Here is a 13,451-nt window from a genome sequence, read left to right on the forward strand (position 1 = left end):
CCTTCCTGCTCCTCTGATGCTGCTTGGCCTGCTGTGTTCATCCAGCTCTACACCTTGTTATCTCAGAATGAATTTCTGAAATGTGTTCAGAAGAACTTCCTTAACAAATGTGTTCTTGGTTCAACTAAGAAGGAAACATTGCTGGATATAATGCTGAGAAATTAGATGTGCCAAAGTTCAGCAGAAAAACTGCAATGGAACAATGGGTGACCTTTAAGGAAAAGATGTTTCAGGTGCAGGCTAAGCATATTTCAACAATAGGCAAGTCAGGCAAACCAAAAGCAAAACTCCTTGGAAGACAAAGAAGATAGAGAAGATGACAAAAAAGAGCGGGTGTGTGTTGTACATCAAGTGAATTCTTCAAGTCATATGCAAGACAAATACAGGCCAAGAGGGGAAGTAAATAGAAAAATGATACTTGCAAATTGTGAATATTTATGACAGGATGGCAGTAAACACGAAAGGTAATAAAAAGATAATAAAACAAAGAACTGTGGATGATCTGAAACAAAAACAGAAATTGCCAGAGAAACTCAGGAGGAGTGGTAGCATCTGTGGACATCAAGCAGCATTAACACTGACTCCAGTGACCCTTCTTCAGTTCTGAACGTTAAATCTGCTTTCTCTCCACAGGGTGCTGCCAAATTTGCTAAATTAATACAAAGGGATGCAATGATAGTGTCCCTAGCTCTGGGCAAGAAGGTGCAGAATCATGTCCAATTTGCTACTGAGGTCTACATAAACATTTCTCTTCATGTTGACTAAAATACATATACATTTTTAATGGTAACACAAAAACCTGCGACCAGCATTTAACAATAACTGGGTAGTAAGAGATGGGATATGGTCTATTAGGGACAAAGAAAATGATATATGCTGAGAAGCACAGGGTAAGACTGAAGTACTTAATGAGAACTTTGTATTTTGTTTACTTGAAGAAAGGACTCTAAAATGTTAACACACCATTACTGCTTCATTTAAATATACACTTCCAATATTAATTGGTGCTTCCAGAGATGAGCTTAAGTTGTCTTGGAAAAGCCAATACCAACTCTGGAGGCCTGGGATCCAAATCCAGTGGGAGACTCCTGAATTCTCAAACAATATTCGATGGAAAGAACAAAGAACAAGTCAACCCTTTTCTAAATTCTATTGGAGGAAAAGAACTGCATAACAGAAGCAAATAAAATTATTTATATTGAGCAACCAGGACTCTGTTTTGACATTGCAATGTTAAATGATTAATTATTCCTACTACCACAACTGTTCCGAACAAAAATGTTTTTTGATAAGATGAAACCATGATACAAGCTCCTTATATAGCTGGAACATTGCAGATCAGATTCACTAGATTGTAGCCAAATATATATTTTTTAAGAAATAAACTTCAGGAGGTTTTGTTGAGACCAAGATAAATTTTGAAATTTGAGAGAAGACACATATTATCCCTAATATGCTTTTTTAAAGATGAAAAATTAACAAGGTGTAGGGATGGAGAACCCAGTTTGGTCCAGGATCACTGCATCAACTTCCACTTGAGGTTTACTCAAGTGTAACTGGAAACCAGGACTTTCCAAGTTAGCAGAGCAATTTCTGGCAACAGGTAAAAAGTGTCATGAATGTACAGGATCTTAACACCAGCTTGAAGACCTCACTGGCTATTTCATGCTGAAAATTTGTCTACAGTTGACCAAAGTATTACAATTCCAGCTGATGTTATCACAGGACAAGTCAGATCCCAAACTGAAATCTGGCAAAATAGATCATATTTTAGCAAGGTGATCTTTCACTGAAATGCAAACAGACAATGCTCCAGATTTAGTTTTAACAATAGGACATGAATTTATTACACAAAAAGAATTGAAATCAAAATGGAATAAACTAAACTATGAGCGCATAACACCAATTTAATATTTTGAATCACATGGTATAATACAATCCCATTAATCCCAATAACAGTCCTTTACAGTAGTTAAACACCACAGAGAATTCACTTCTCTCTTTCATCTACAGGGCTTAGTTTAACTATGGCTTCAGTTCCCAGACTGGAGACTCTGATAACCTCTTTCTTGAGCCTTCATACAGCTTTACTTTCATACAACTCAGCTTACACTTTGTCAGATTCAAATAACCTGTTCTAGTCTGGAACTTTAAAACTAAACACCTTACAGTGAGGTAACCTATTTCTAAACAGTTTGAAACTCTCTCTCTCTTTCTCAGGAGCAATTATTTTACAAATCCAACTTCAGCCTAGACTTCTCTAAAGTGGCTAAACTGAAACCCTAAAACATTTTTCAAGCTATAGGTGCTGCCTCTAATCGAAATAAAAACCTCCTAAACTGAAACTCACCAAATGTAGACAAATATCCATTAGCATCCGAGAGTCATCTCTCAGATTTGGTTAAAAAAAAGCTACAGGCTCAATGTCTCCTTTTCTAGTGTAGAATATTTTTGCTGGTATGCAGTTAGTTTATTTGAAAAATAACATTGTTCAGTTCTTACTTCATCATTTTGCAGTAAGACAGATACCCCACGCTGATATCACTAACATCAGCAGCCAGTCTGAATGGCCTTTCATAATTAGTCACATCTAAAATCAATGCAGTTGTCAGTACAGCTTTTTGGTTTTCAAAGAGTCTTTCACACACTTCCATCCATTCAAATATCCTGTCTTTCTTCAACAAATTTGTAAGAAGTGCAATGACAGTGCTGCAGTTCAAAAAACTTGCAATAAAATCCAGGCATGCCAAAGTGTAAAATTTCACGTTTTAACCAATACATTGAAAAATCCAAAATAGGCCTTACTTTCACTTCTTGAGGCAGAACTTTGCTGTGTCCTACACAGTGGCCCAAATATTTCAACTTTGCCTTTGCAAATTCACTTAGCCTCTAGTACTGATCAAATAGTTCAGTCAATTGGTGTTAATGTTCTTCCTAGGTTTGGCTAAAAACAATCAAACGGTAAATGTAAACAACAGTTTCATAGTCATTTAATGACTTTTTTGATTAACCATTGGAACAATGCTGGTGTGCTTTTCCTTTCAAACAGCATGACTTTTCCTCAAAGTCATCCATCTGGTGCTTCAAAACGCAATATTTCTTTGGCTCTATCAGTTAACGAAACTTCACGATATCCTTTTAGCAAATAAATGTTCGTGATGTAGTCATGCATGTCCAAACAATTCAATGCAATCCCCAGATCTCAGAACAGGATGCAAATCTGTTTTTGTTATCACGTTAAATATGTAATAATCAATACAGAAACTATATGGCCTATCTAGTTTCAGCACCATGACATCAAATGATCCCCAGGTACTGTGACTCAGTTCAATAATATCATTATCCATTATGAACTTCATCACTTCCTTCACATGAGCTAATCTCTCAGGATTGAGTTTGCAAGCATGGTGTTAAAAGCTAACACATCCCCAGCATTAATATCGTAAACAACCAAACCATTCTTCCTGGCTATTTTCCCTCAAATGGATTTGTAATTCTGCAATAGCCTTCATAAGTCACATCAACAGTTTTCTGGAAGATAAAACTCTCTCACTTTTTAAGCACCTCTGTGTTTCCAGTCTGGTAATTGGAAAGTCAACTTTCAAATTTTTAATTTTGAATTCATTCTCCAATGTTCTGATGTTTCTGTTTCAGTTACTATTTCTTCGCTGCCGTATGTATACTTGTCTCCGGACTATCATCACAGCCACTATATCATTTCAACATGTAACATGAAACATTCACTGCTTCTCTCTCCTGTTTGGAATATCAATACATAATGCACATCATTGAGTCTCCTCTTAATTTGATAAGGACCAGTGAACATTATTTGTAATGGTTCTCCAGAGATAGGTAACAACACAAACATTTTGTCTCCTGCAACAAAATTTCAAACTTTGGCCATCTTATCTGCTCCTATTATCGTTGGTTGTTGAGCATCCTACAAAACACTTTTCAGCCACCTCATGTGCTTTGATTAGCTTCTCTCAAACTCAAAACACAGGATGCATGCAAAATCTCTGAATTATTGGGTTATTAATTTCTCTTTAATAAATTTAAGTGGCCCTCTCACCTCAAGTCAATATACGACTTCAAAACGATTAACTCCTGTGGATCCATTTGAAGGGTCCCTAGTAACAAACAGTAGGAAAGGAATTCCTTTATTCCAATTATTAAGACATGCTTGGCAATAAGCCCTAATAAAGGTCTTCAACATTTGATACTATCTTTTCAACGCACTTTGAGATTGTGGGCGATAAGCAAATAAAATAAACACTTCTGTTCCAAATTAGTCATAATTTCTTTGAATATTTGTGACATAAAATTTGAATCTTGATCTGATTGTATATCTTTAGGTAATCCATATCTTGTAAAAGAAAAACTGAACTAATTTTTCCACCATCACTTTGCAGTAATTTTCCCTAAGCGCACCACTTCAGGAAACATCTGTAATCATTTACAGATACTGGTTCCTATTCCTAGTTTAGGGTAAGGGTCCTACTCCATCTATTAAGAGCTTTCTAAATGGTTTTCAAAAGCAGATATCAGAATTAAAGGTGCAGGTTTAACTACGGCTTGTGTTTCCCCACTGTCTGATACGTAAGGCATGTCTGGCAAAACGTGACCACATCCTTATGTAATCCTGGCCAATAAAAGTGTTTTAATATTTTAGTCTGTGTTTTCCCAATACCTAAATGATCTGCCACTGGAATTTGAATCACTTGTAAAATTTTCTGAAAATATTCACATGAATTACCACTGATGGACCACTATCCATTCCAAATTAACTGTATTTGAAGTGGACTCCATTTCCATATAAATACTTTGCTTTCATGTAATAACATACATGTTCTGTTTCTGATTCAATCTGAGTACACTATTTGACATAACAAATCCACTTGCATTTCATTAAAAAAGGGGACTAAAAAACAGCCACATCCTCTTTACTTTCATTATTTTCAATTATTGTTTCAGAATTCAAAAATTGTTTCAGAAAACTGAATTTCCAAATTATAAACCTGTTTCATGGACTCTTTTCCTTCCTGTCTAATTCCATTGGCCTGAGATCTTGTCACACCAGAGTAAGGAAACAATCCAGGATGTTCCTCTTGTAATATTTAAGACTTTCTACCTCTAATGGTTATCCAACGACCCTTGGTGAAAGCAATATTCTTGAACTTGTCAGGTCATTTCCCAAAATAAAAAAAAGTCAATTCCTTCTACTAGAATTTGCTTCACCACCCCAAATACAACATCTCTTTTTATGCTGTCACGCTTTAATCCAACTTTGTATTATGAAACTGGATTGTAACTTTAATATATACCTCCAATTAAAATTTTCTCCTTTATTAACTCCTCTGGAAGACAGAGAGGCCACAGTTCACTAGCAAAACATTTCAAGACATGTAGAGTAAGTGGCTAGTGACGAATATCATGCAGCACCCCACTACTCACACATAAAGGGTCTAGCAGAATATAGGACATTCACCATCAAATCAATGTTCATTAAGTGTTGAAGAACAAAGCAAGATTTTTGCTTTGCTTGCTGCAATACCAACAGAAGAAAGAAATCCATCCCTAGCACAACATATGCTCAGAAGGGATATGTGAACTAGCAGCCAATTGTTGAACTATCACATGGCACGGGACATTCTTCTCCAAAGACTGAGGAAAATGAAAAAGAGAACAAGAGAACAGGTAGAGAATTACCAAAACTACAGACTGAGCAGAGTGTGAGAATGAGAAATCCGAACGTAAATACTTGAATACCAACAAAGCTTTCTCGAATACACTGGCAGCCCAGATCATATGATGTCCCTACCAATCAAGTTGCTAATTGCAAAGCTCAGGCCAATGAATGACAAATTAATCACATAAGAGAAAATGAGGAAGAACATTCCAATAATAATGATTGCTGTGTAATTTGATAGTTTAGCTCAAACACCCATGAATCTAACATTTTCATATTTTAAAACAAACAGCTGTAATAAACGTGTATAATAACCGAAAGAATTACAGATGCTGTAAATCAGGAACAAAAACTGAAGTTGCTGGAAAAGCTCAGCAGGTCTGTCAGCATCTGTGAAGAAAAAAAAATCCGAGTTAATCAGAGTTAACGTTAACTTGGATTTTTTTTTCTTCACAGATGTTGCCAGACCTGCGGAACTTTTCCAGCAACTTCTGTTTTTGTAATAAACACCTGTTGAATTCTTCAATACCATGTCCAGTTTCTTATGTTATTGGAGATAATGTAAGCATTGTCACATCAGGTATAATATCCTATCAGAGACTATTTCTCAAAAATTACTCTTTTTTTATTGTAATTAATCTTTAGTAGCTGGAATTTGTAGCCTTAAAGGAATGCGTACCTACATTTTAGGAATAACGTATTGAATCTAAATTCCTTATTTGGAATAGAAGTGGAATACAGGAATTGGGACTGTTTTGGACTGTCAATTAGGGGTCTCTGGGTCGTTCTATTGGACAGAAAGGGTCTCCTTCCAGATTGAATCAGGACAGGTATCTCTGTAACATAATCTATAAGAGTTAAATGAGGTCCGAGTCCATTTTCCATTACAGATGGATTTTGCAGTTTCACGTGGAGCACAGGATCCCAGTAATACAAGGCCCACCATTTCTTTCTGATGCTTTACAACGTACATAATATTTACGAACAGATATACTCTCTTCTCCATTAGGATGCTCCGTAAAACCTACCATTTTGGCCAAGTTTTTGATCACCTTATTTAATATCACGTCCTTTGGCTCAGTTGCAACATTTTTGACTGATTATACAGATGTGAAACAGTTTGAGATAAATTAAAAGTACTACAGTACTGTAAGTTTTGTTAGGCTAATATTCTTTAATTATCTTATGTCACATTAAGAAAGTAGTAGTGAAAAAATGCTGTTAAATGTTTGCCAATTGGGAATTTTTGAACTTTTAGAACATTTCTACATTTAGCAAATGCAGCATCTGCTGGGTTTTTCCTAATTTTCATAAACAACTTGGACAGTTATCTAACTCCTAACAATCAGTTGATCCACATTTTTTTTTGTTGAAATAGATTAGACTGTTTACTGATTTTGGGGCTGAACTACAAAAGTTTTACCACACTGACAATAAAAAATTACAGCCTGCCAGACTATACAGATTCCTCATCTCAAAGTCCTTTGCAATGCACATTACGCATTTTACAAGAGCACACAATATTCCCTTAGAGACACAGGAAAAATATCTCAACAGTAAACTTTGTGCTGAAATAACTAAATCCTTACTTCATATCACAAAGTACAATTCTGAGTCTTCACAAACTTAGAATCGATGCAGCAAATTACCATTCAAGCCACTATTCTTGAAAGGAAAATGAAATCTTCAAAAACTTCATCATAAACATGTTGAGCAACTTTGCTTCCAACTAATTTGTTCTGAGAAGGGTCACTTGACCCTAAACATTAACTCTGATTTATCTCCACAGATGCTGCCAGACCTGCTGAGTTTTTCCAGCAATTTCTGGTCTTGTTTCTGATTTACAACATCTGCAGTTCTTTCGGTTTTAATTCTCTCTGGAGACCTGGCACTTGTCTAAAAAAACATTTATTGTCATTTCAAAGCATGTCCTTTCCAGTTTATCCAAATTCTCTAAAATCATGCTTTTAAAATGACTCCAATGATTTTTTAATTTCTGTTAAGACTGGAAAAGGACTTCACAGCACCTGGCCAGTTCTCAATGATCCACGGTTGTGAGAGGGGCATTTTCAAAAGTATTTTTTCTTCAATGGCCCTGTGTTTGTTTTTTTTTCCCCTGTTTTGTTTTTGTATTGAATGAAATTACATATCTAGGGTTGTCAGGGTTAGGATGTATTTTACTCATCTTGTCTATGAAAAGATGCCATATAAAGCCGTCTTTCTATTCCATGTGAGATTGAGTAATGATTTTAATGGAGGACAATTTGCAATGTCTATTAACGCATGTCCTGTAAAGTCCTTTTCCAGTCTTAACAGAAATTAAAAAATCATTGGAGTCATTTTAAAAGCATGATTTTAGAGAATTTGGATAAACTGGAAAGGACATGCTTTGAAATGACAATAAATGTTTTTTAGACAAGTGCCAGGTCTCCAGAGAGAATTAAAACCGAAGAACTGCAGATGTTGTAAATCAGAAACAAGACCAGAAATTGCTGGAAAAACTCAGCAGGTCTGGCAGCATCTGTGGAGATAAATCAGAGTTAATGTTTAGGGTCAAGTTACCCTTCTCAGAACAAATTAGTTGGAAGCAAAGTTGCTCAACATGTTTATGATGAAGCTTTTTGAAGATTTCATTTCCCTTTCAAGAATAGTGGCTTGAATGGTAATTTGCTGCATCGATTCTAAGTTTGTGAAGACTCAGAATTGTACTTTGTGAAATAAAGTAAGGATTTAGTTATTTCAGCACAAAGTTTACTGTTGAGATATTTTTCCTGTGTCTCTAAGGGAATATTGTGCGCTCATATTGTAAAATGCGTAATGTGCATTGCAAAGGACTTTGAGATGAGGAATCTGTATAGTCTGGCAGGCTGTAATATATGGTAGTGGTTGACAATGAGAAATACTTATTGGACATCCATGGCTGTCTTTCGTCAAAAGGAGGCAGAGAATTTTGGAAAAGTTATTCAATTCATAAAATCTAAATACAGCTTGATCATCATGGACTATAACTATTCAAACACTGAATAGAATTAAAACTGAAACAAACACTAATGTGTGTTAAACCTGCTCAGTTAAAGAATTGAATGCCAGTTTGCCAGATGGACGACCTTAGTAGAAAGGAAGCTTTATTGTTTACTAGTCTTTAATTCACATCTTTTACAACCTATGCTGACACGATGGGAGTGCTTCACTAACAGTATTCAGATGAGACAATAAACCAATGCACTATCTGCTATCTCAGATGGGTATGAAATATCCCATACCACTATCAAAAAACGAGAAGTATGAATTGTCTCCTGATGTCCTCGCCAAAATTTATACTTTAATCAGTGCCTGAAACAGGTGATCTGTTCCTTTATTTCATTGGTGCTTGTATGACCTTTGTGTCCAAATCTTGACAGCCAGATTAGCTAGATTACAACAGTTACTATATTTCAAATGGCTTCATCAGCTGCAAAGCTTGATATTCTTTGGTTGTAAAAAACATTATAAAGATTCTGCTTTCTATCTAATTAAGGAGTTCATTTGTAGGAGATCAAAAGTACTTGTAACAGATAATTTTCCAGGACAGTGCTAAACCGTTGAATTTAAATACAAGCTGTCCTTTTTTTTTTTTAAGAACTTATACAATTGATTGGCAGCTCTAATTGAGATGGAGAAATTTTTGATTTCCTTTGTCCATCTTAGAGAGTTTCTATATATACATACCTACGTATATATTGTTTCAGAGCAGCCACTCTGAAGCCAGGTAAGAGGTTTCACTAGAGACTAACAGTGAATAAACAATCATGGAAAATTACAATCAGGAATCTTTGGCTAATTCAAGATACAGTCATCTAGGTTGAGCAGCATAGAGTTCCAGTAGTGGGATGGGAAATCCGGAATTAAGTGGGTTGTCAGGGAATACTTAACCCAACTTTTACCATACAATTTCCAGGCTTCCTGACCAACTAGCATGAGTGCAATTGACACAACCAACATGAATCTATTTCAAGCCAATTATTAACAACACATTAAACATGCAATTTGATGGATTTTAATGTTGGCTGTACAAGCAAAGGAACTGGTAGCATCCAGATATTCAAAAGCTGTGCCTCATTTTATTGAGGCATCCCGAGGGATGCTATTGGACTGTGAAGGACGACAAGGAGATGCTCTTTTGTATTAATAGGAGGAAGAAATACGTTGGTAAAATTAAGGTGCAGTTGGAAGTTGCCATGAGCTCAACACAAGGAGGCAGATGCCATGCTCATGAATTCCAAGTTAGAAGTGATTTAATAACATATGCAAGTTGGGAAAGGCAAGTACAATGGCACATTTGCTTACACTTTGATACTCCAACGTATCACTCCCAACTGTCTCTGCCACCAAGCTCATAGTCCCACAACCCCATACAGCCCGCTTCTACTTCCTTCCCAAAAATCCACAAACAGGACTGCCCAGGTAGACCCATTGTTTCTTTCTGCTCCTGCCCCACAGAACTCATTTCTTCCTATCTCAATTTGATTTTTTCTCCCCGTGTTCAGTCTCTTTCAGTTACAATTGCAATTCCTCGGTCAGTTTCAGAATTTCCAGTTTATGGGCTACAGCCATTCCTTTTTACAACGGACATGTAATCTCTTTACAATTCATCCCCAGCAGGATGGTCTCAGGGCTCTCTGCTTCTTCCTGGAAAAAAAGGCCTGAACTGTCCTCATTCACCAACAACCTCCTCCGCTTGGCCAAGCTAGTCCTCACTCTGAGCAATTTCTCCTTTAACTCATCCAACTTTCTTCGGGCCAAAGGTGTGGCAATGAGTACCTGCACGGGCCCCAGTTATTCCTGTCTCCTTGCAGGGTACCTGGAACATTCCTTACTCCAAGCCTACTCTAGCTCCCACCCACAATTCTTTTTCCAGCACAACGATGACATCATTGGTGTTGCTTCTCTCTCTCTCGTCCGGTATTGGAAAAGTTTATCTATTTTGTTTCCAATTTCCATCCTGCTTTCATATTCACCTGGTCCATCTCTGACCCCTCCCTTCCCTTCCTCAAAATTTCTGTTTCCATTTCTGGGGATAGGCTGGCCACCAATATCCATTACAAACCAACCGACATTCCACAGTTACATTGACTATACATCTTCACACTGTGTTTCTGTGTTTCCATCACCGTTGCATCTGTTCCAATGATGCCAACTTCAACAAGGGAGCCTCTGAAATGTCTAAATTCTTCCTCAACCCAGGATTCCCAACCACAGTGGTTGACAGGGCTATGACCAACCCATCTCCCACACTTCAGCACTCACCCACTCTCTTCCTTCCCACAACAGCAACAGGGTCTCCTTCATCCTCACCTACCAGTATCCACATCCAGAGAATCATTGGCTGCCATTTCCGCCACCTCCAGCAGGATGCCAGCACCAGATGCATATTACCCTCCTCTCCTTTCTCAGCTCTCCGCAGGGACCGCTCTCTCTGGAACGCTTTGGTCCACTCCTCCTTCAAACCAAACATCTCCCCACACCCCCACAGCACAGTCCCTTGCAATCCAGAAGGTGTAACATCTGCCCATTTACTTCCTCCCTCCTCACTATCCAAGGCCCCAGATACACCTTCCAGGTGAAGCAGTGATTTACTTGCATTTGACTCAATGTAGTCTACTGCATTCACTGCACACAATGTGGTCTCCTCTACACTGGGGAGACGAAGTGCGGATTGCTTTGTAGGACACCTATGTTCTGTCTGCAAAAATGACCCTGAGCTTCCGATTCCCTGCCACTTCAACACACCACCCTTGGCCAACATCTCTGTCTCAGACTTGCTGCAGTGCTCCAGCAAATTTCAGCACAAGCTGGAAGAACAGCACCTCCTTTTCTCTGCAACCTTCTGGAGAAGTTCATCAATTTTAGGGCTTAAGCACCTTCTCCCATGTCCTTATCCCAACCGCCACACACCAGGCCTTGTCATCACATGGGCTGCTACCACAAAAAACCCATTGTCGCTACTATTAGTCCCCATTAACAGCTAATCATTCTCCCAGGCTGACTGTTATCCATTCCTTTGTATGACCAACTGATTTTCTTGCTCTCTGGCCTCTATCTCCACCTATCGTTTACTCCTCGCCATTTCCCCCACACCATCTTCAGCATTTATTCCCACGTTTTCCTAGCTATAATCAGTTCTGAAGAAAGAACCCTGCAGCCCAATGGTATCAATGTGGATTTCACTAGCTTCAAAATCTCCCCTCCCCCTACCGCATCCCAAAACCAGTCCAGCTCGTCCCCGCCTCCCTAACCTGTTCTTCCTCCCACCTATCCCCTCCTCCCACCTCAAGCCGCACCCCCATCTCCTACCGACTAACCTCATCCCGCCCCCTTGACCTGTCCGTCCTCCCTGGACTGACCTATCCCCTCCCTAACTCCCCACCTACACTCACTTTTACTGGCCCCATCCCCGCCTCTTCGACCTGTTTGTTTCCTCTCCACCTATCCTCTCCTCTATCCATCTTCTTTCCGCCTCCCACTCTCTCCCTATTTATTTCAGAACCCCCTTCCCCTCCCCCTTTTCTGAAGAAGGGTCTAGGCCCGAAATGTCAGCCTTTCTGCTCGGCCTGCTGTGTTCATCCAGCCCTGGACCTTGTTGTCTCGGATTCTCCAGCATCTGCAGGTCCTACCATCTCCGAAATGTTAACTCTGCTTTCTCTTCACAGATGCTGCCAGACCTGCTGAGTCTTTCCCAGTATTTTCTGTTTTTGTTTCTAAAAGTTAAAATTCGCTGTATAGAAAAAAAAAGTTCTGTGTATGATTGAGCTCAAACAACAATATTCACCCGCTGTTTCTTTTCTGTTAATGAATCTGACAAAGAAAAACGAAGACAAGATTGAAGAGGGGGGAGGAAATGGAGGGGAGAGACCTTTATTAAATATACACAGGAAGCATAAATTTCAATTTTTAGGAAAATCTACTCTTTAAAGATGAAAGCTACATAACTGATACTGATCGATAAGAAAAACTTCATTCTCACAACAGTTTGGCTTCACACACAACAGCAATACAGTTTGCACAGTATGTATTTACTGACATTACAACAGCAGTTATATTTGAAAAGTACTTCATTGGCTACAAAGCACTTTGGAGTATTGTGAGGTCATGAAAGGCACTACATAAATGCAACTTTAACATTTCTGAAAGGGTAACTACAGAATAAATAAAAATTATTGCTTAATAAATTCACACAAATAAATAACCTACAAGTCCAAATAATGTCTTACCTGTAATTGAACAATAAATTATGTGTGGTGCAACCTCCTGTATGTGCCTATATCCCAGTCCCATTTCTGCTAGCTTCCCAGGAACATAGTTTTCAATCAGCACATCACAAACCGATGCCAGCTGTCGGATACAAATCAAAGGCATGTTTTATAATTCGTTACAGATTTTATCTATTAGAAACCACACACATTATATTGGAACAATGATGGAGAGAAACACATTTGGAACAAATACTAAATGAACTCCATGTCATCGGTCAGCTTTTAACCTCAAAACCACTGATCTGTACTAATAGTAAAAAGCTGGATGTGAGCTCCAACAATTTTCATAGTTCCTTCGCTTTCTTTTAGGGGTTTCTTGATTTTAATAATAAACCACAACTACAAGTAGGTTAGTCAGTTTTATACATCAGAATAGTGGACACAGAATGTCAGATTGAGAACAAAGCTGGGTAACTTAGAACTCTCAACTTTGAATTATCAAGGGTAATCTCTGATTTAATACTTAGAGA

The 13,451-nt window shown here is 38.1% G+C and overlaps 1 protein-coding gene across 1 annotated transcript in view; it reads right to left on the minus strand.

The window, feature by feature from the left end:
* sugct (succinyl-CoA:glutarate-CoA transferase) overlaps positions 1–13,451 on the minus strand; it is a 393,759-nt gene that overhangs the window by 344,974 nt on the left and 35,334 nt on the right. The window contains exon 6 of the mRNA XM_048596403.1: positions 12,940–13,060. Within this exon, the coding sequence (XP_048452360.1) occupies positions 12,940–13,060 (121 nt within the window). The remainder of the gene's footprint in view (positions 1–12,939; positions 13,061–13,451) is intronic.

Source organism: Rhincodon typus, chromosome 4 (genome assembly GCF_021869965.1).
Source record: "Rhincodon typus isolate 14 chromosome 4, sRhiTyp1.1, whole genome shotgun sequence".
Classification (NCBI taxonomy): domain Eukaryota; kingdom Metazoa; phylum Chordata; class Chondrichthyes; order Orectolobiformes; family Rhincodontidae; genus Rhincodon; species Rhincodon typus.